The following is a 21681-nucleotide window of genomic DNA, read 5'->3' on the forward strand; positions in this document are numbered from 1 at the left end:
TAAGACAATTAAATAATACATGGTTCAGTCTAGAATTATTATTGTTAAAAAGGTGCTGTTATAAACCCCCAGGACACATGAAAAATAAAAAGATAAACTTACCTAAGGCCTTTAAAAGCTCCTCCCGTACTGCTGAGGTGAATTTTCTCACAAGACAGAGAGTTGTCACGACCGCAAACAGCAGGTTGTATGAAAGGACAATGTAAAAGTTTCCCAGCCAATTAAATCGCCCAAAGTCTCCCAAGAGATCGAACCTGGTGATACCTGTGAAGCACAGAGAAACAAGTCAAACTATGCAGGCACTAGGCAGCACTCCACCTGCTGAAGGCAGGTATATTTTGTTACGCCACCTCACTGTTCTGTATAAAAGGTAGAATCGCAAAGGGAAAGAGTTGTCTTGCATTTTGACAACTTGTTGTTACAAACAAGCTAGCAGCTACCTCAAAGAAGAGTAGAAAATGTCCGCAAATTGGGAAAACAATCAGGTCCTAGAGCTCCTTACCCTCCAAGCAGATGAGTAAATAATTATTGCCATTGTTATTGTTTAGAAAGCACTGCATGACAGGAATATGTCACACCGGTGGCGAAAGCTGTTGTGTTACACATCATGCCCATCACACAACTTTTGCTTTGGTGATGCTGGCATGCTGTCTAAAACTTACACAGGAGCAACATGATGCTACCGTTGTTTGATCCTGTGTAAAGATACAAAGGCGGAGTAAAGAAGGGACTTTATAGTAGCCCTTTAGATACACAGAGGAATGTGTCGTACTCTGAAAACCACGCCCGCGGGGGGGGGGGGCACAATATGCCAACGAGGGCTAAAATGCAACCAAAATGCCTGTAGTCAGTAAATCATTAAATATCAACATGTCAAAGGATTATTTTAGCACCTTATATCTAACAGAGAGGAAATGCAATAGTTAGCTTTAACCTCTAAAGTTTAGCAAAAATACTTGCTGCTGACAGTAAAGTAAGTGTCAGGATCCCACAGTTTCCCCCATTCTCTCTGCTGATCCTTAACTTCTGTACCTGCTTTTGTCCTCTTAAAAGTTCAGTTTTTTGGTTCAGCAGCTTATAAAAACTTTGATCTGAGTTATTTACACTGTTGATAGAGCATCCCATCACACAACAGCTTTTCGACATTTTTCTGTAGTTCTCTTGCAGATGTAAATTCCAAATGCAAAACAATGGAGAGCTATAGCATGATCTCTGTAAAAAGACCTTTTGGGAAAAACATAATGTCTTGTTTGGAGTTATGACAAACACAATTAAGATCTCATTCAAAGACCTAAAAAACCAAGAAGCAAAATTATTTAATCTTCAAGTCCAAACTGTTGAAATTTCCAGAAAATAAACAAAACTGGGAAAGGCAAAGGAAGTTCATTCTTGACAAGATTGTGTTCATAAGCAAAATTCTTCCCAGGAAAAAAGCACGGGGCTGCAGCAAATAGGACAATTTAGGAATGTCTGTTCTGTCTGCAGTTAAGACACTGTGAAAAGTGTCTCTCTTCAGTGGTGCAGCTCTTTCAACACGTAAAAAGACCCAATCTGACAGAAGGGCTTACATACAAAAAACTGTTTCATGTATGGCAGGTCTAATCTCAGCATGAAAAAGGATAAAAATATTAAAAAGCGTGACCACTGATGTAATTGAGCATTTCATCCTCTTTAGCTGTTTATGCTGCGCTCTCTCCAGTCCCATTTTTTTAATTTGTGTGTTTTATTTGTTGACCGATTTAACATCAGGCCACCGGACAACAGTTGAAAATAAGTGTTTTGGCTAACACTTGCATATTCACAGTGGTGTTAATCAATTCCCTGAGAGTAAATGAATAAATATAAATTATACTGGTCAATTGATTCTTTTGTCAAATGAATTCACAAGATATAATTCCACTTAAATGTAATGATGCATTATTGATACGTCAGCCCATATGCATTATGCCTATTTTTTCTATACACAAAGCTTTTGTCATCTCATTTGGCCAAAACAAGGTGGTACAATCAAAGAAAACCACACCCAAGTCTCCCATAGAATCACAGTCACCTGTACACACACATCTGCCTGACTCAGCCACTGCATGAGCGACATACGTATCTACTTCAAACAATAAACAAGCACAATCTTGTAAGTTTCTGCAGAGCTTAACAGTTGCACAATTTCTTAAGCATTTCAAGCCAAGAATAGAGATTACTCTTAATCGAAACCGGCTCCAAATATTTTCAGGTATCTTTTTACTTTTCAGCCTCAGTAGATAAATATGCCAAAACACTACAACATTTATGGATGTTATTTGATAAACACAGATTTGAATCCATTATTATTTTCATCACTTGGCTGTGTCTTGGTGCGCAGTATTGTAAGGACTGTTCCTTGTGGAATATGAAAGGATGGGTGACTAAGTATAGCAGCAAAGGTGGTACGCAGGTGGACTTCATCTCTCTCACAGGACCTTCAGACAGAGATAAAGGAGTGTTTTCTCCTGTATGTCCTTTTAGCTCCGCACTGCTAGAACCAGTTTCAAACCATCTGTCACAGCTGATCGCATGCTGCCTGCAAAGCCATCAGCTCCCTATTGTTTTCCTGCTTGTCCATTTTGGTCAGGCAGTCTGGGGGCCAGATACATTTAACGCTGTGTAGATTCACGACCAAAACTGTGTGAAGGCACAGAGGCAGATAATGCATTCTTTTCAACAGATCATAAAGCTGTGTGTATGCCCGATTTTTTTAAAAAACCCACACTCACAGTTGACCATAAATAAAAATAGAAATGTGCTTAAACATCCCTTTGCACATTTACACATGTGCCCCTACACCGTTCATTACACCTGTCAGTGAGAAATACAGTAAAGAAAGTGCAATTTCACAAACTGTGTTGCATTGGCGAGGTTCTCCAGTGGTGCCAGAGCAGGTGTCATTACGCACAGCTGTGGATATTTGTAGTGTCCGTACCACTAATTCATCACATTTCTGCAAGTCATTGTAGCGTTGAAACCTCGATCGTCATTATTATTAAATGTTAGAAGGATGATCAGTGATTCATTCATAGCGCTCCTGTGTAGAAACTAACTTTACAAAATGCTTCACATGACAAAATCATACAATCACTGACATGAAAATTTATCGAACACTATACAGCACAAATAATAAAATCAGTGAAGGCTGCAAACAACCTTAAAACATAGTTTTCCATCTCTCAACTTATATTTAACGTCTTTGTTATCATTACCTGCAGTTACCTCAGCTAAAACTGTGTGTACGCTCATCCGAAGAATGCTTAAGGTGCGCACAACTCTCACTGCACATTCCTCCTTTGTAAATACCAATCTGTGCGGGAAAAGGCGTACGCATGGTTTTATGTGCGTACACATCGTTCATGCATCTGGCCCAGGGTGTTCTTGTCCTTTACCACGAGGACAGGCCAGCTGTACGATTCAATAATAATGTCACATACGGATATAATCAAGCTTTCAATAACCAGATGTGTACAATCATATTTAATGTTACTAACGGTATCTGTCTTTTTTATGTAAATTTAACATGCGACACTGACCAACGAAATTACAGCAACCGTGTTAAATTTATGCATCACAACAATTTTCTATCTCAGTCATCTGTATGCAGAAATTAGATTCAGACGTGGCGCACCGGAGAGGTACGAGTCTTTATGCATTCTACTTCTCCTGTAACATCTTCACAGCCTCTGTCTTCAATTAGATTGGGCAATCGATTCAGTGTCTGGAGAGATGTATTTACAGCCGCAGTAAGCAGTTTGCAAGCATCAAGGACCTTTAACAAAATTGCCTGTGAAGAGACAGGGAGAGAGATGATGGAGACCCCAGTCGATACAGCTTGCCACCGTGGTCTCTCTACATCCATTTCTAATGCCAAAGGTTTTGATCTCGGTTTGGTAATTTGAGAAAATCTAATTGGGGGTAAAAAGATGCTTGGCATTTGAAATGTCAGGGGTACAGTAGCAGCATCGGAAACATTAGCATGCAGCAGGTCACGCATTCAAGAAGCATATGACGGATTCATCAGGGCGAGACTATTTTCTTTGTATGTGGGCAACACTTTATATGTGAGACTACAGGCATTTGTGTCACACCTGCGTCTGGCTTTTAACAGAACTAGAAATTGTGACATACAAGGTAATTATCCATGACCATTTGCTTTAAAAAAAGGTGCAACAATTTTAGCAATAGCAAAAGAAGATGCCAGTCTAGCAAAAGACCTTTGTGGCATATCAGATCCCCCCTTCATATAACTGCTGCCTTAACAACAAATATTTTCACTGGAATAGACGTATATTTGATTCTGACTGTGGTGACCATCCATAAACTCTGGGTAGATATCATTAAAGTATCAACACACAACCAGCTAATTCTCTTTTGTTTTACTGCGCAGGTAGTGTACAGTAGGTTTAACAGCTGCCTGCTGCTGCTGAAAACGGCACTATTACTGCATTTCCACTGCATGGCACAGCCTGCAAATTTGCTTCTCCTAGGATGACAAGGCATGACCCACCATACACTTCTTACAAAAACTAATCCTACTTCTCTTACCTAAACCTAATCAACCCAACCAACGACAGCAACGAGTACCAGACCATCAGAGTGAGAGTGATATCAGAAAAAACATATTCACGAATGGCACAGTTCTACTCCTTGCTCTTTTTTGATTTTCCATTAGTCAAAGTCGTGCATAGTACCTGGTGCTTTTTTGGTACCACCTTGGTCGAGGTTACAGGCGAGCTGAGCTGATACTAAAAGGTGGAGTTAAAAAACTCCAGACCACCAGCTGGTTTGAGAGAATTGTCAGTTGTGCGACACGAGACAGCCTACCGAGACTTGACCTTTCTAAACAGCCAAGGCGACATCTACAGCAGCCACATTTTTTATATCCACTCGACCCATACATAAAATATGGCAACCTGCAAAACTATGCCGTGCACCGCGTACACTACACTTGCTGTGAAACTGACAAAATGCTGACGTTACTCTGTTTGGTTGCTGATGTAGGGATTAAGCGAGTGTTGCACTGAAGATGATGGAAGTTTCACATAGTCCGCTATGGTGATCAGCTGAGAATCCTGGCTACACGAATATCACGAATATAGTGCACTATATAATGTGTTCGCCATTTTGTAGTGCTTTCTGAATTCTCTGCTGTTAATTTCATCTACTATATAGTGCACTATAAAATGCCCACAATGCACAGCAAATCTGAGTCTACATACCATGTACACTACATTCAACTCCTGTCTACCACAATGCAATGCGGTCATGTATTTCCGGGGGGAAAAAAAATTCCAACATAGTGTCCGAAATCTTGTTTGGTTATTCCCTATATAGTGCACTATGTAATACATAGAGACTAAAATAATACAAGTTTCTGTTAAATAACCATTAGTTTGTCCCACAAATTTAAATCAAGCTCCATGGTGCTCAACACACGTAAACTATTTAATAAAAGTTCATCCCTCAACTTAAAAAGCTGATCCATTTGTAGGTTCAAACAACCATTACCTGTGTAGAAACTGGTGAATTTGGACACTATTTGTCACTACATTCTTAAAAACAGCAGACAGACTTAAGCATACTTTTTGTTTTGTGGTACAGTTCCCTTTTCTCTTATACAGTGCGTGTTTCCCACACTGACACGCACAAAAAAAACCCCTCACATCAACACACAAAACCCTTTCTTGTCTCTTAACATCTCACTTCGTCACACTCAACTCTCCACATGTCTTTTCTTTAGCTGGGAGGCCTTTTCTCTTCAACTCTGTCTCATGCATTTATTCCTTTTAATCTATTCAGCGTCACAAAGCAGAACCTGTTGATATTTTGTAAAGCTCCCAATGAGTCACTGTATGCTCGCTCCGTCCCATTTTCCCACTCTGTTGGTCTCTCTCACACACATTCAAATACACACACAGAGTAGTGCTATTTGAACAGCTGTGCTCTGCACTCTGCATGTTTATTAGTGCCATTGTGATGGTGCTACTCCTGTCATTTTTACCCCTTCACCCTACGCTGCTTTCTAATGTCACTATGGGAAACTGTAGGAGAATTCAACTCGCTAACCTCAATGGTCTGCTTTTGGTGGCAACATTTGAAAACTGAGGTGGGGGAGAGACATTTACTCTTTTTTTTCAGTTGTTTGTGGACATGTTATGACATCCCTGAAAATTTAGTTCAACCTACATTTCTCTTAGTTTGATATTTTGGGAATCAACTGTATGATTATTGTTTTTGCCAAGAGTTAGATGAGTGATACCACTCTTGTGTCTCAGATATCACAATACTAAAGCATGTAACATAACAGCACACTCTTAACAATAACAATGACAAAACAAGTCAATGGCATTCATTTACAGTAGCCGGTTAAGTGGCGGTTTATCTTGTCCTCTGCTTTGAGGATAAGCAGCTCCTGGACCTCACTGTCCCCCCAATTTGCAGACATTTTCATTTGCTGTTCTTCTTCTATGAGTTAGCTGCTAACTTCTGCTTGCATTTTTAAATCCTCCAGTGGTGCGGCGCACACATAACAATGGAGGTAGCAATGCAAAAATAGATGTTTTGGTTCCAAACATTGACACATTACTGCCCTTATACTTCCATGCTTCCTCTTTATTGGTATAGATACAGCCAATAGATGGCACTAGAGGGCAGAGTCAAAAGTTTCACACAACAGCAAGCTAGGTGAGGTCGTAATAATGCACCTTTTATCTATAGACTGGGAGGCAGCGTTGTAGACGGAGGTGGTCTACGATACCATTAAATACATCGTAACATGTGGACAGATAATTTTTATATTACTGATTAGTTCCACCATCATTTTTAGGGTGTCTTCGTTGTCTCCTAAGGTTGTATCTCGCTTGAACTTTGCAACACTCCTACAACGGCCTCCGGTGGTGCTGTTTCATTTCATTCATATCCGTGAGTTTCAAGAAATGTGCATTAATGTGGCAAAATTAAAGCAGAGTGTGGACAGAAGGTTCCATCCGTGTCCGTATATGTATCTAACGCTGAGCATAAATAAGCCCTTAAACGCGAGACAACTCTGTCGCCCCCATTCTGTGATTGTAACCTTTACACAGAGCAGCGAGGTGGAATAATGGCGCAACATTCCCACCTTGAACAGACTGTAAAAGGGGCTGAAGCTACAGTCAGTGGCAACAAAACTTTAGCATTAAGACTTTAAACAGAGAAAAACCACTAGCCTGGCTCTCTGCAAAAGTAGCAAGATGTCACTTTAAACATTTAGTCTGTACACACAGTTCTTGCGTTAATTGTAGCATTAGCATACCCACACACTCCCTAATAAAGGCAGGCAAACACACACACACACACACACACACACACACACACACACACCTGTACTCACCTAGAGTTCTGGACATCACTGGCAGTGCTGAACTCAGGACCAGAATGGACACACAGCAACCTATGATCTACAAACCAACAGAAAATCAAACTTCAGACCTCTCAAGAACATAATGTTCAATTATGAGACGTGTGAGGAAAAAGCAACAATTGCACCAACAAGTTTTGAGCCATGACATGCCCACACATATGCACACACCACTTGATGTTAAATTGGTTCCACATATTGTACAATTAGTACCTCTGAAGTTGCTCATTACCAGGTTCTCTCTGTTGTCCTTTCAAGCCCTTTCACTGGAGCGTCATGGCTAGTTAACAAGCCTCACCACTCCCAAACTCATTACCAAGTGAATAGGTGCCACTATGGGCCAAACAGAGCACGCATCCTCCACCCCCCCCCGCCCCCCCAAAAAACCCACTCTCCCTCTGATTTACAAGAAAGAGGGCTTGCACTTTGCCAGTGTTTGCGCAACCCACAAACAAATATTGGACAGATCAACTAAAGCCATTGAGGGGGCCCTGAGGAAAACATTAGTGAGCAGTAGGAAGGCGGGAAGAAAAGAGGAAATAGATGAAACACAGGGGGTCCCAAACACATCAGCACCTTAGGAGCAATCTCAGCACCCTTGCCCCCACTTCACCCCACACCCCGTCCTTCCATCCCATCTTTACCGTTGTCATGGTTGTGTCATCGCTCCTGGGGGTGAGTCCCTGAAACACTCGCAGGCTGTAGAAGCCAACGACAGAGGACACCATCAAGTAGCTGTTGAGCAAATCAATCAAGGACCGAAAACTCTTCTCTGCTGGTAGCAAAGCAGCTTCATTGAGTCGTCTTTTTAAGTATCCAGAGTCTGCACCTTTTCAGCTACAATAAAAGGTGACGAAACAGCACAACATGTCTTCCGGAAGATGTCCGGCTGAACTATGTCCTAGGTAAACAAAGCTGGCTTGACAATGTTGCTCTTGGCCATGGAGCATGCTACTTTGGCCACAGACAAAGGAGGGGGGGTCACTGAAAGGATACAACATGAGGATGATCTCCAGCGCCGCCTGAGCCACACCAAATGTGGACAGAGAGGTGTTCCCAATGCCTCGGTCCTTGAGGATAAAAACACAGAGAAAACTGGGTTATTTAATGTCTTCACACACCAATCTTACATAAACACTTACATAAAAAAAGGAAACTGCAGGCAGTTGCACACACATGCAATTACAGCAATCCTGCAAAGTAAGTACGCGGTGCATGAAGAATTTCCCCACTTGAGAAAGACAGAATCAAATTGGCTAAGTAATGAATGGAACAAGATGAAAGAGGCTCTTTTCAAATCACTGTCGATCATACAATATGTGAACAGGTGTTCAAACAAAAACGGCACATTGCTTACGGTAAGAAGAGTGTACAGGCTGAAAGCACGCCAAAAACATAAAAACAACAAAACAAATACTTGAGCAAACACTTGGCGTACCCCCCACACACACCCCTCCAACCCTTAAAGCCTCGAGGCCCTTTGAAACTAGAGCAGGAAAAAGACATACATATACATACGCTGCACATACCAGGCATCTGTGTTGTCAAATGATAAATATTTGCTTTTGTCGAACTTGGTACTAGAGTTGATCCTGTATAGGATCAGTGAGTTGTTTGGAGCACCTACAGTACTATACATTATCTCAGCAAGTAAAACGTGACCACAGACTGCTCGCTTTCAAGTTATTCATTCAAAAAAAATACCTATTTACTGTTCTAAGTTGTTGCCTAAAACTGTATGCTGCATTTCAGATCTTTTAGATGCAGCTATAGTAATTACTGTACAGTAAATTCCCAATCGTGATAAAGTCTACAGAACTCCTTTTATTCTGTATATTTAATGTACAGTTTATCTGTACAGCAATGCAATTTCAAATACAGCAGCTGGTCATATCAATGCATGACATGAATGTACAGTGCAGTATTTACCAGTCTTGCAATACATATTTTAACTGCAAAGCATATATTTAGAACTGTTTCAGTTTATTTATTTATTTTTTTAATTGTATTTCATTGCTTTCTTACCCACCTTTAATTTCCTTATCTTGATTTGTTTTGTAAAAGAGCCCGAAGAAAAAAGGAAAGCCTGGCAGGTTGTTTCATGCCTTTTTATGCAACTGTCATCCCTGGGAGCTTACTGCAGAGCCATGGTGCAGTGCTCTTTCTCTCTTACACGGGGAATTAGCAGACAGCATCTGATGTAATTTATTAATGGAGGGAGGGTGGGCATGCATTAAGATTGTGTGTGTGTGCACTCACAATATGCGCGCGCTTAGGACAGCTAGCTTTCACAGTACGTCTCCTTTCAACTCTTACTTCTTTTCATTCCAGTAGCAGGAAGGGTGATGGAGTGTGTGTTTGTGTGTGTCAAAGGGAGGGAGAGCTCGTCGGAGGTGGTGGTGGTGTGTGTGTGTGTGTGTGTGAGGGGGGGGGGCTGGTAGGTTCGTCTGTGCTGCCTGGCTGCCTGGCTGCTACGGCTGCTTCAGCAGACACACTGCATTTGTTACTTGTGAGATTAACACCTCGTAATACCTGTACACTGGTGAGGTTGTCAGTGTTGCATTAATACACACAACTATGCCTCGTAAACCTGACCATTTGACCTCAGGTGTGTCTCCAAAGTAACAGTAGCAATTTTTTAAACTTAATTTATTACCTTTGCTAAGGAGATTGTGTTTTTGTGCCATTTGTGTGTTGAATTACGGAAAACCTCCTGGCCCAATTTTCATGAAACTTGGTGAAAAAGTAGCACAAGCCAGGGAAAAAACCTGTTAAATTGTGGAGCGAACCGAATCATGGTGCGGACACACAAAACATTTTTCACTTTTGTAAACAACACTCGCACAATATGCACACAGCTCTCACCCTGGACGTCACAAGCGATCAAGGATGTGGCTGAGCTGAACTAGCGGTGCATTGCTAACAGGTTTTTATCAGCCGTAACTTTCGTTTGAGTGCTGGCAGGATTTGGCCTTGGTGGAAAACTTTTGCTTTCCGAGTGCCCTCTTACTTTAAATATAGCAAATGAAGGTAAAGATATCCCAATATTTATCCTCTTCCTTTCACATAGTCATAACCTTTCTCACTCCCAAACCCTTCCTAACCCTTATCCATTTGCACACTAAGTAATTCCCCTGCTTATCACACACATCTAACGTGCAGGAGGAAGAAGTGGTCATAAAAATACAGTTAATATAATATACTGAGGTGCCGTTAACTTCAAGCACACGGGTCTGACAGGGCTCAGACATGAGATTGGGAGCCACCGTTCAGCGAAATCCATCTGTTTTAAATTGAAGTCTCCATGTGATCATCATCTTTAACCCTTTCTTTCCTTTGTTTTTTCAGTTGGGGGCCATGGCTTTGACCAAGAGACTGCCACTATTTGCCACAGAAGGTACTGCATGAACACACACAAAACACAAGCATCTCGCCATCACTCACTGCTGGCTCCTCGCACACAGGAAGAGGATAAAATAATGCACTGATACACCTTCCAGACATTCCAAATTTTATTGAACCAAACGGATCAGTAGCTTTGTTTAAGGCGCATTAATAGGGCCGAGACCTCCTGGTCATTATGCTCTTGTCGATTGCTGGGGTTACTTTCATGAGGCAAAAAGTGCTCTTTTATCTATTAATTTCGGGGACCACCTCAACTGACCCCTTTAAACGCAAAGGAGCAGCAGTTCTACTCTGGGCTTCCTCCAGATATCTGAGCTCGCCCCCCTATCCCTTTTGATTTTTTGAGATCACAGCCATACGCATAGATCAATGTTTGGAAATAAAACAGTGCAGGGTGGAACAATAGCGGAGGGTCCAGTTTATTATTAGTATTATTATTATAAAATTATATAAAACTGTTATCTTAATATAATTTTGTATATTCATAGTTAATGTGCTGGGATTTCCAGTTGGTATAGTTCTATTTTTGGAAATTAAATAAACATGGACAGGTGCATGCTGCTCAGTTTTGAGTCTGTGGTTATTAAGTATAAAAAAATCATTTACAAATAATTGAATATGCTGCAAATATTTTTTTTTATGTTTATTTATAATACATTTAAGAAACTAGATTAAGAGCACTTCATGCACTGTGGCCGATATGGTTAATCTAGAGATAACATGCAGATATTTGTTTCCCCCATCAACCAATCACTTGGTTAAAAAGTAGGTAGAATTTCAGACCAAGATTTTTCTCATATAAATCGATCCATGTATATATTTCCTTCTTAATGTCTGAATCAGAAAGGGAGAGATTCCAAAGTCACATTTGCACATACTGTTTGCTCTGACACCGTCCATATTGTGGCTGCTATCTTTTCCTCTGGCCATAGTAGTTTCACATATTTAATTACACTTCACCTCGCCATAAAAATGTCAACATAATTTATCCATTTTTTAACGGTAGAGCTACAGACATTTATTGCCAAAGAGAGCTACAACAGTAGTCCCAGAGGTACAGTCACTCTCACTGTGAGACCATCATGTCAAATTGTTCCTTATTTCAGGAATTAGTTTCCTATCATTATTTTTAAATAATAAGTGAAAGGTGTGATGTTGACAGTATTGAGACGTATGATGGAATTAAACATTTCCATACGAGTTGTGGTGGGTGCTAGCTTAACAGCATCATGGCGACAGATTTTAAGATCCGTTAACATAGTTTATCATGTCTAAATGTGCATTTCAATCACAAAAGTTGATAGGTCATGGCTGGGGTAAGCTTGTCAGGGAAAGTTTGTATGCATTTTAAAAAGGGCAACTTTAGTGAGGTGAAAACTGCAGTCCAGTTGCAGCTAATTGTCCATTTCACAAAATACAATGTCAAGTGTTGTGGCTACCAAAGACGAAGGCCTGCAGTAACTGTTTTATTGGTCTCTCTCAGTGCTTGTTCATCGAGCTGTAAAACACAGTGTCCTTTGACAGAGGCAGCTCCAGTTCCCCTCCTCCTTCCCCCTGTTGCTTCTACAGCATCCCTGCTCCTGATCTCCATCCACCTGCTTCACCTCTTTGCTCTTTTTCTACCTCTCTCCTAGCTCCTCATCATCCTCCTCCACCTTCATGCTCTGCTCTGTAAAGGCAGTTGGGGTGCTGCTCAGTATGCTAAGGACTAAGGCTATGCTTAGTAGGAAGAGAAGACAAACATTGACAGGGCACTTCCATTGTGCTCTTCCCCCACAACAATCAGCGCATCGGGGCCTCATTTGACTTTCCCACAGTCTCTTTGCTCCGCCAGTACCTCCTCCAGACCTCACACCAGCCTTCCTCTGTACTTTCTCGTTAGATCACTTTCTCTCCTCTTTTCTTATCTCCCTTCTGACATAGTGCGGGTAACTGCGAGGACATATCTGTGCTAGAAGGGCAGCGAGTTCGAGAGCTGCAGGGTTAACGGGGAGGATAGATGGATATCATATCAGTATCGATTGTTTTGGAGGACGAGACTTCGCCCCCACCCCTCGTAGTGCTGTGAGATCAGAGGTGTGGCATCCATCCAGCTCAACAAACGCATAAACCATTTAGTGGGGCCACACTGTCAGGGAGGACAGCTTCAAGCTGCATGACAAGTGTAATTTGGGGGATTTTCTGCAACGCGTCATGCCAAAGAAAACATCTCTGCTCAATAAAATAATTGGAATGTCGAGGGCAGCTCTGTCAGTTGCCCGCGAGACGCAAAATGAAATGAGGGAGAAATAGGATACATTTTGTTGCCCCCTCTCAGACAAGAATGCAACCACAAACGCATACACGTACAAGCACACGCACGCACGCAGCTCTGTCACTGCAGATGAGATGAGATAAGGAGTGCTTAAAACACATTGCATGTTAGGCGGAGATGAGAATCTCTAAGAGCCATTCCACACTCAGTTAGTGTGCCTCACAGTAAGAGCCCTTCACCTGGTCCTGTCTGCCTTTGCAGGAGGGAGGAAAAGCAGCTTATTCACCCGCTGTGGACTCGAGACAGGTAGCGAGCTCATTGAATCTGCACACTGCTGTGAAATGACTTTCAATGAGCTTCCAAAACAAAACCAGAGGCACAAGGTTCAAGCCTGATTAACATCTGGTCGAGCCTTTTCTTCCAACACGCATCTGAGCATATCCGGAATTTGATTTATGTCTCCGCCAGGAACATGGCAGGTCTGATAGGCAAGCTATTCTGCAGTTTACATTCTGGGCGTGTGTTGGTGTGTGTGTTTGAGATAGTGTTGTCACGATACTGGAATTTCTGACTTTGATTCAGTACCTAGAGAAATATTGATATTCAATACCACTGTCACAGTATCACAGGGGAAAATGACACTGAGGGCATACGTTATAATTTTTTTAAAGAGATAAATATGACATAACTATAACATGACAACAATAACTTTTCTTTTTTTGGCTAGCAGCAGAGAACAGCTCAATGTCTGTGTAAAAATTAACAGTCATTAAAACCAACATAAATAGTAGTGCATGTGTTCATTCAAAATGCAATAAAAGTGCAAGCAATGACAAATGTGCCACAAAATCCTAAATGCAACCAGATCGATTGAGATAAGTGACTAAGCACTGTGAGCACGACAGTGTCAGGGTTATGGGGGACCCTGCAGTGGTGTGTGTGTGTGTGTGTGTGTGTGTGTAGCCCCTTTTACTCTGCATATTCAAGACAGGATTATTGCGCCGTTATGTCGCCTCACCATTCTGTGCAAAAGGTACTATTGCAGAATGGGGGTACAGAGTTGTCTAGCCGTTAAGCCACCAGCAGAGGTAATAACTGCACCGGATCAGGTCTGTGTAAAAGGGACAGCCGAGGGGACAAGACCATGGACAGGATGGATGTGGCATTTTTTTGCTATTTTATGTGTGCTACCACGATGGGAGATTTACAAAAGCAGCATGTAGCTTTTAGCAGCTAACACAAAAAAAGTACAGAAACCAAAAATCTCTGCATATTGGGAAAATACTGAAGTTCAGGGCTGAGCTCAGACACCATATAACAGGGACATTTAAAGATTGGTATTGCAGTGTTATTCCATTGTTATGGTTTAGAAAGGGCTGCCAATGTATATTACATATATACATATATATGTGTCACACTAGAGGCCGATGCTGTTGTGTTAAACTTCACGCCTCTTTTGCTTTTGTGGTGTTGGCATGCCGTCTTAAAATACACACTAGAGCGGTATAATGCCGCCGTTGCTTGGTTCTGTGTAAAAATGCGGAGATGGCATTAAGAAGGGACTTTGTATTGGCTCTGTAGCATAATGTCTGTGTGAAAAGGGCTTGTTTGTGTCAACGCTTCCGGAGAGAACAGAAGGCAAGAAAGTTCTATCTATAGTATAGATACCAAAGAAAATTAATACTGAAACCGTCTCAGTTACTCAAAAATGATCTGTACTGATGCATTGATATCTTTGATAACGCTACTGTGTGTGTGGTTGTGGTGTCGGTGGGGGTAAAGATGCATTGAGGTTAGACAGTAGGCTTACCGTGGATCCCTTGGGCATGGCAGTCTCATCCACTAGTAGGTAGAGGATATTCAATGCCACCATAAGAACTGAGATTGTCTGCAGACAGAGCGGAAGACAAAGATTTGTTTACACATGGTGTATATTTAAAAACATTCATCAAATCCCCCAAAGTATCCGGCACTATAATATAGTTGAATTGTGAGCGCCTCGCTGATCCGTAATGCATAATAATCATATTGTGATTGTAAACTGCTCCAATATTAGGCTTTTCAAACCTGAACAATGTAGAGGTTGTTTGATGCACGTGCCAGGTCTCTCACATGGTCTTTCTGTCTCATCTAACAGTATAAGGTGGCATAAACAGTATTCCCACACTATAATCTATAGAAAATCACAGTTGTTGCAGGTGGCTATTCAGCATTGTCTCAAACAGCTATTACACAAAAGTAGTTTCCACACCCAGACTCAGAGCTGTTACAAGATGGGCTTTGAGGTACAGAGTGTTAGTCTCAGTGGCCACCAGCCAGGCTGTATAAGCCATGAGCAAACAGTTTGAGCTTAATGATAGGTCAGTCCCAGCACTCACCGTTCCTGCGAGCAGGATCAGCATCACTATGGGATACAACAAGTTCTTCTCCCAACCTGATGCTTTCTTTCTTCTCTCTGAGGGGAAATGAGAGAGAGCCAAAATGTGAGGTAATTAGTCTTAAGAAATAAATGTATAACCAACTCTTTAATTACAAGATTCAGAGATACAAACCACTTTCCACCACTGGTTAATTAATACGTTCATCAAAGACAAATACTGAAACCTCAAGCCCTCTGGCTTTATTTACTGCGTTTGTAAAGCTCGGTTTGGTAAAACATATCGTGAGTGTGTGCAGCAAACACAATCTCGCTTCTCATCGCAACCCCCCCCTCCCCCCCCCCCCGCAGGTAATATACATTACACAACCCTTCAAAAATGATGCTCTTCCTCTTTAATTAGCCACACTCATTATTGCCTTAATTAGTGGAAACAATAATAAATCCTGGATAAAAAGAAAATGCGACAAAATTAATTCAGTGATTTATATTTTGGTCAGATTGTGTGTGTGCAATGGGCAACTACTGTGCCTCATTTTTCCGAGCCAGATGAAACATTTCAGGTTTATATCTTCCATCTTCCTCTTATTTCAACAGCTCATCAGTCATGTTTGTAGACACTGCTGACAGCCTGCAGACCACATGCACTATATCTTCTATTATGGACATCCACAGTACCCTACAATGTGTATCCGACTGCCCTCGAGTCCTTGCCATATTGACTTTCTTTCTCTATTTCCAACCTTGTTAGTCCTCCTTATTCTCAAAGTGCACCCACCCTGCCTGCCCGAGAAGTTTGCCAAGTGCACTTTATATGCACCATCCTTCTAAATTAATGACATCACTAAAAGGCTTGCTACAATATAAAGTTTGCATCTTGTCCAATATCCTAAGTGCCTTTGTGCTCTCCTCCCCCCACCCTGCTCCCCAAAAGACTCGGGCCTCATTTATAATATCCTAAAATGGATGGAAAATTATCAGGCAGTTCTGGTCCAAGTCCAAATTAAGAAATTAAGGCAGACGGGGAGAAAGCGGCTGCCTGTCAGCAATATGTAAAAAGCTAACTTCTTGGCATATATTTCCATGGCAATTCAAGGTCTTAAGACAAAATATATCAGCCCTGTCAAGTAATACAAATACTTACCCAATTTATTTCTCTGATTTCGAATATTGTCAAGTTCTTTGTTGAGCTGGTGAGTAAAGCTTCCTCGAGTATAAGTCACCGAGGACGATCCTGTGGAAACAGAAACCGTTGAAAATTAATGAATTTTTCTATATGATCAGATGTTTGCTACTCTTACAGTTAACATTTTATAAATCTGCAGATCATTTTGATCTGCAGATTTGATTAATGATTAATTATTAAAGCTTTAGCTGGTAACTTCAATAAAAATATTTTTTCTAATATTTGCTGAAACTGTCACCATATTCACACAGTAGTACATGTGAGAGATAATCTGTTAAAAATTGAGTAAAAACACCCAATCAGAGCAGCAGTCTTTAATGCTGTTGTCAATTATGTCAAACTCAGCAGCACTGATTAATATGAATCAAGATTTGTTCCTGCATTGCCTATCTCAAACCACAGAAACATATTTTTTTATTTCATTTGTACTGTTTAGATGTAAAATGAGAAAGTGACCCAGCTGCCATGTTGGAAACAGTCAAGCTTAAATAAAGCACTGCCTACCGACTGGAGCAAACCCCACAGCCCCCAAACGTCAAAGAAAAGCCATTTTATATAAATTTAAGAAAACACTGAAAAGAAATTGTTACATCTGAGAATTTTTGGCTTTTCGCTCGATCAAAAATCCAAAACAAATGATACGATAGTATCACAATACTTAAGTCACGATACAGTATTGTTTCAATTTTAAAGGTTTGCAATATGCTGAGTATTGCAATAACATATATTGCGATATATTGCAATTTATTACTGTTTTTAAACTGCAAATATTAACCCCAAAGGAAAACTCATATGTCATGCTTTATCTAATAAGATTGAGTTTTCAGGCTGGTTATCTCACTTAAATCATTTTTATTGCAACAATATATATCAAGTAGACAGAAAAAGCATTTTTGATTTTATTCTTCAAGTAGGCTACCAGGAGTTTAATATGTATTTGCAATGTTAATTATTTGCATAATTTAAAAGATCAATTTTATCACTGTATCAGTGCAACACCACTGTCAGGCAAAATGTCAAAATATTGTTCCTGCCACTTTGAAAAACAGTGTTTTTTTTGTCAGTCTGCTAATTATTTTACTTCTAATGTTGTTTTAGCTGATAACAAACTAAAGCACCACTTTTTTTTTACGTGAGATGTATATTAATACTGTACCTGCAAGACAGCATTTCTCCTACACCAAATACAACAAATCAGAAAAAAATAGAAGACAAGGTTGTTGTTAACCTCTCACTGTGTTCGTCGTACCTCAGCACATGGCATTTGGCTTATCTTTATTAAGAAATCCCATCAAAACAAGTAATCCTGCTCAGAACATAACAATGTGATCTCAAACAAGTGAAAATAATCTCTTGTGTCAGGAGCTGTCTAGCACATGCCACAACTGGTTGAGTGGGCTAGAGAAGACAGCAAGGGATTCTCCAGGAAAACCGCAAGGCCGGCTCATTTAAGGCTAATTTATCTATTTTACTCTGTTTTCCTTCCAGCTTGACGCTCTTGCATAGAGGCCCTTAGGAGCTAAAGTGGAAGAGTATCCATTTGCATCCCCTGGGGTGATTGGCAGATCAAGACCAATTAGTTCAGTGTTACACCGTTACTAGCGTGCAATAAAAATACCATCTTTCATCTTTGTTACAGGAGTGAAGGACCAATCACTTTGATCAAACCTTTTTCTTCCCTCTGTTATTATGACACGCCCTGTCTGGTTGGGTTTAAGTAGGCAAAAGAGGCGAGATAGACAGGGAGAGAGAGAGTTAACAGTCTTGTCTGTGCCCTCGCAGATACCTGTCCCAGGATCTAAGCAGGGAAAGTTTGAACCCTCCGAGCAAATGCAGTCACAACACAACAGGAAATGTCACAGGCAGTTCAACAGCTTTTTTTTCTCCAGAGACGAAATGAACGCTGCCTCGGGGAAGCCAAATCTGCTCAGCCACAAGTGAACTAATCTATCACCTTAGTGCATAACATATCCAAACATGGCTGTACCCGTCACCCAGGACAGATAAATCATTGATCAAATGAACAGTAGGTTCTTAATAGACATGAAAAACAGCAGATCTAAGTAAAGACAAAGAACAATATTCTCGCTTGTTTAGGGCTGTAGAGGAAACTGGTGAGAATTTCAGCTGCAGTATCTTCGATGACATCACTCTAAACCGGGGTTAAATATATCCTTCTTCTCCTTCTGCTGGCAGCATCAAGTAAAAGACTGAGTTACAGCGAGGCAGAGATGCTGAGTGAGGCTTCTGGCAGCCAGGAAGGCCCAGAGTAATTCAACATATCCTCTCCAACCTTCACCACAGTCGAAAAATTACGTCATCCACACATATGCTAAACACCATGCTGAGACAACAGAGGCACAGGCAAGGTCATTGTGCCGCATAGCATCTGGACAGGCGCTCTGTTGCTCTGCTATCAGCAGATCAGGGTCTTGAGAGGGCAGCGTGGACAAGTGTGTTTGCCACACTGCCTGTGCTGCAGTAAATTTGTGCACTTTGGTTAATAAATGCACTTTTACAATATCTGATAAGCTGATAATCCACTGAAATCAGAAACACAGTAATTGTTTGGGTTGGAGCTCCCTTTACATCTACAACTTGAATTCTTTGAAGCACAACAAAGTTCTTCCAGCATGAAGACTAGGCAGGGCTTCGTAGTAACGGTTACAAGGTTACCATTGGCAACCATTTTGAGAAATCTGCAACCAATTCGTGGCCTTTGGCTACCATCAGTGGCAACTTATTTTAACATTTAAAACAGGGAAAGCAAACAACAAAACGTGCACCCAAAAACAAATATTTGTTGCATCAGTGATATTTAAATATTGCTCTTACAGTCAAAACCTGCAACTAAAGACACTAACGTAAACACAGGTCTTCAGGTGATTAAACACCAACAAAACATAGATATGAAAACTGTAATCATTTTCTGCCGATAGATCCCTTTAAACCTACACACTGGACCTTTAAGCTCCAATACATTTTAAAGCAGTAAAGAACAGGTAAAACATTATGTTAGTAAACTATAAAAGTGATTTCTCGTAAATCAAATGTTCAGTCTGCCAATTCACGCCATAACCTGATCTTCAAGATTAAAAATCAGCGTCATCACAAATGAGTGATTACGTGTTGAAAAAGGACAATAAAGGCCAGATGTGTAAATAAACACTGATGTGGCTCAACAGTCCGCATCTACAAACACAAAGTGGGTCAGAGGATAATCTGTTAGAGGAGCTGGATGCAGAGTGGACACAGGTGAAGCAAGAAGACAACATTGCTCGCCTCTCGAGTGTGTCCTGTGAACTGTTCCTGAACTGCCGTCTGCTCAGCGCTCTCTGCAGATCAAAGGGACACCACTCTTAAGCCTTCAGTTTCACCTCTGTGAGCGTCAGCGTTGAGTGTGTGCGTGTACATACAGTGTGTGCGTCAAAATATGCACGTCAACGTCCTCCTGTGCATCCAATTCCAACCTTTTAAACCGGGCATAAGTGAGTTTCAGTTTGGCATCAGTGCGCGCATTAAGATGTTGACCACAGTTATTTTTTATACCGCACAGAGACATGTAAAGATCAAACAGTGCTGGAGATGATAAGAAACAGATTACAATTATTCTACCAGTTAGTTCAAAGAGAGGCCGCGAGGAATGAGTCCTAAGGAACCATACGCATTGGTGGCAGTCTATGGAGCTGGAGCGGTGTGGCATTCGAAAACATGCGTTATCAGGGAGCGATCTCCCTTACCTCCCTGGTTTGAAAGGACGCTCATCCTCTTCATTTACTCGCATCTGTACACTTGGTTGCGCGCTTGAGTTAGTATTAAAGTCGGTTTTGGAACTTGGCCCAAATACTTCCTGCTTTTTGAGACTATTCGACGTCAAACAAGGAATTTGCGAACATGAAAAGGAAATGCAGGCCAAAAAAATAATCTTCCCCATCCTTTAACTCTTTAAACTTTCCCTTTGTGCCCGAATCCAGAGAGCAGCACACAGCTCCTGGTGTCCTTTCAGTCACCGAAAAGTCGCTTTAATGTCCACAGGACCAAGCCAAAAGTTCTTGTAAAAGATTTCATTTCCATCCCATTACCTAGGTTACCATTCTGGGCCTGACATTAAATGAGGCAATCATTTCAGCAGCAGTGACAGTGACACTGGAGTGTCTTAAATGGATCCTTAAAAACTTCCTAAACATAAAATATGGTCCTTGCCATGTGGCGGCTTTGCCCTTTAGCAGAAAGTTATGAGAGTAGGACAGCGAAGGGGAAAGGCCAGTGTCGAGTGTGTGTGGATTTTTTTGCCGGTGTGTGTGAATGTCGGTCTGCGTGTGGCTGAATTTTCAATGCTAATTGATTCCAGTGTGGCGCGCTCCATCACACCCAATAGGGCAGTCAACCCCTCCTCTCCCCTATAATGTGCCAACACGTCTCCCTCAGACATACCGTTTAATCTCCTCTGAAGGGCTTCCTCCTGCAAATGGATGCAGTAAATCTGCTCATCCAGGTCCTCCAGGATCTGAAGGGAGGGAGCAGAGGAGGAAGAGATGAAATGGGTTATAATTAGGCCCAAAGTGGGACTGGAGAGATGGCAGATGGGAGGATGAGTTGGTGATGTATTTGTAGTCCTCTGTCGCACATGTAAATGGCCGACTGAGACATCTTTCAGAGCGGATCAGCAAAGTGGCTTCAAGTCTGAGCGTTCAAGTTCAACTCTGTAGTCCTTCACAGAAAACTTCTAGCTTCACATTTAAACACAAGTGTTGATCACTTACTGTCGGCTTCACTAGTAACTGGCCCATGATGGTGAACATCCTGGATAATCCCACAGGAGTGCACACTACACATGAGACACAAAACAGTGTGATTGTTTAAGGAGAAATAGTTTCACATTGTTAAATGACAGTAGTTGCACACAGCATCAACAATATTTAGGTTTTTTTGTGTGTGTATAAGAAGAAATTAAATGTCTTACTGAGTAAAAGCAGTCCTCCCATCAGTGATATGCAGGAGTAGAGGTATGGCAGGTAAAATTCCCAAAGATCTACAGT

The 21681-nt window shown here is 41.3% G+C and overlaps 2 protein-coding genes across 2 annotated transcripts in view; one reads left to right on the top strand and one right to left on the bottom strand.

Annotated features, from left to right (window-relative positions):
* The window catches only part of rnf32 (ring finger protein 32), a 48789-nt gene that overhangs the window by 15009 nt on the left and 12099 nt on the right, over nucleotides 1–21681 (top strand). Inside the window, exon 8 of the transcript XR_006106990.2 lies at nucleotides 10769–10817. The gene's annotated coding sequence lies outside the window, so the exon portion shown is untranslated. The remainder of the gene's footprint in view (nucleotides 1–10768; nucleotides 10818–21681) is intronic.
* lmbr1 (limb development membrane protein 1) overlaps nucleotides 1–21681 on the bottom strand; it is a 41991-nt gene that overhangs the window by 3277 nt on the left and 17033 nt on the right. The window contains exons 7-16 of the mRNA XM_042510218.2: nucleotides 21606–21674; nucleotides 21406–21470; nucleotides 21077–21149; nucleotides 16601–16690; nucleotides 15458–15534; nucleotides 14890–14967; nucleotides 8417–8490; nucleotides 8065–8155; nucleotides 7394–7460; nucleotides 103–264 (exon numbers count right to left, since the gene is read on the bottom strand). Of these exons, the coding sequence (XP_042366152.1) occupies nucleotides 103–264; nucleotides 7394–7460; nucleotides 8065–8155; nucleotides 8417–8490; nucleotides 14890–14967; nucleotides 15458–15534; nucleotides 16601–16690; nucleotides 21077–21149; nucleotides 21406–21470; nucleotides 21606–21674 (846 nt within the window). The remainder of the gene's footprint in view (nucleotides 1–102; nucleotides 265–7393; nucleotides 7461–8064; nucleotides 8156–8416; nucleotides 8491–14889; nucleotides 14968–15457; nucleotides 15535–16600; nucleotides 16691–21076; nucleotides 21150–21405; nucleotides 21471–21605; nucleotides 21675–21681) is intronic.

The sequence above is a fragment of the Plectropomus leopardus genome, chromosome 21, assembly GCF_026936395.1.
Source record: "Plectropomus leopardus strain MGB_pleo_1.0 chromosome 21, ASM2693639v1, whole genome shotgun sequence".
NCBI lineage: Eukaryota > Metazoa > Chordata > Actinopteri > Perciformes > Serranidae > Plectropomus > Plectropomus leopardus.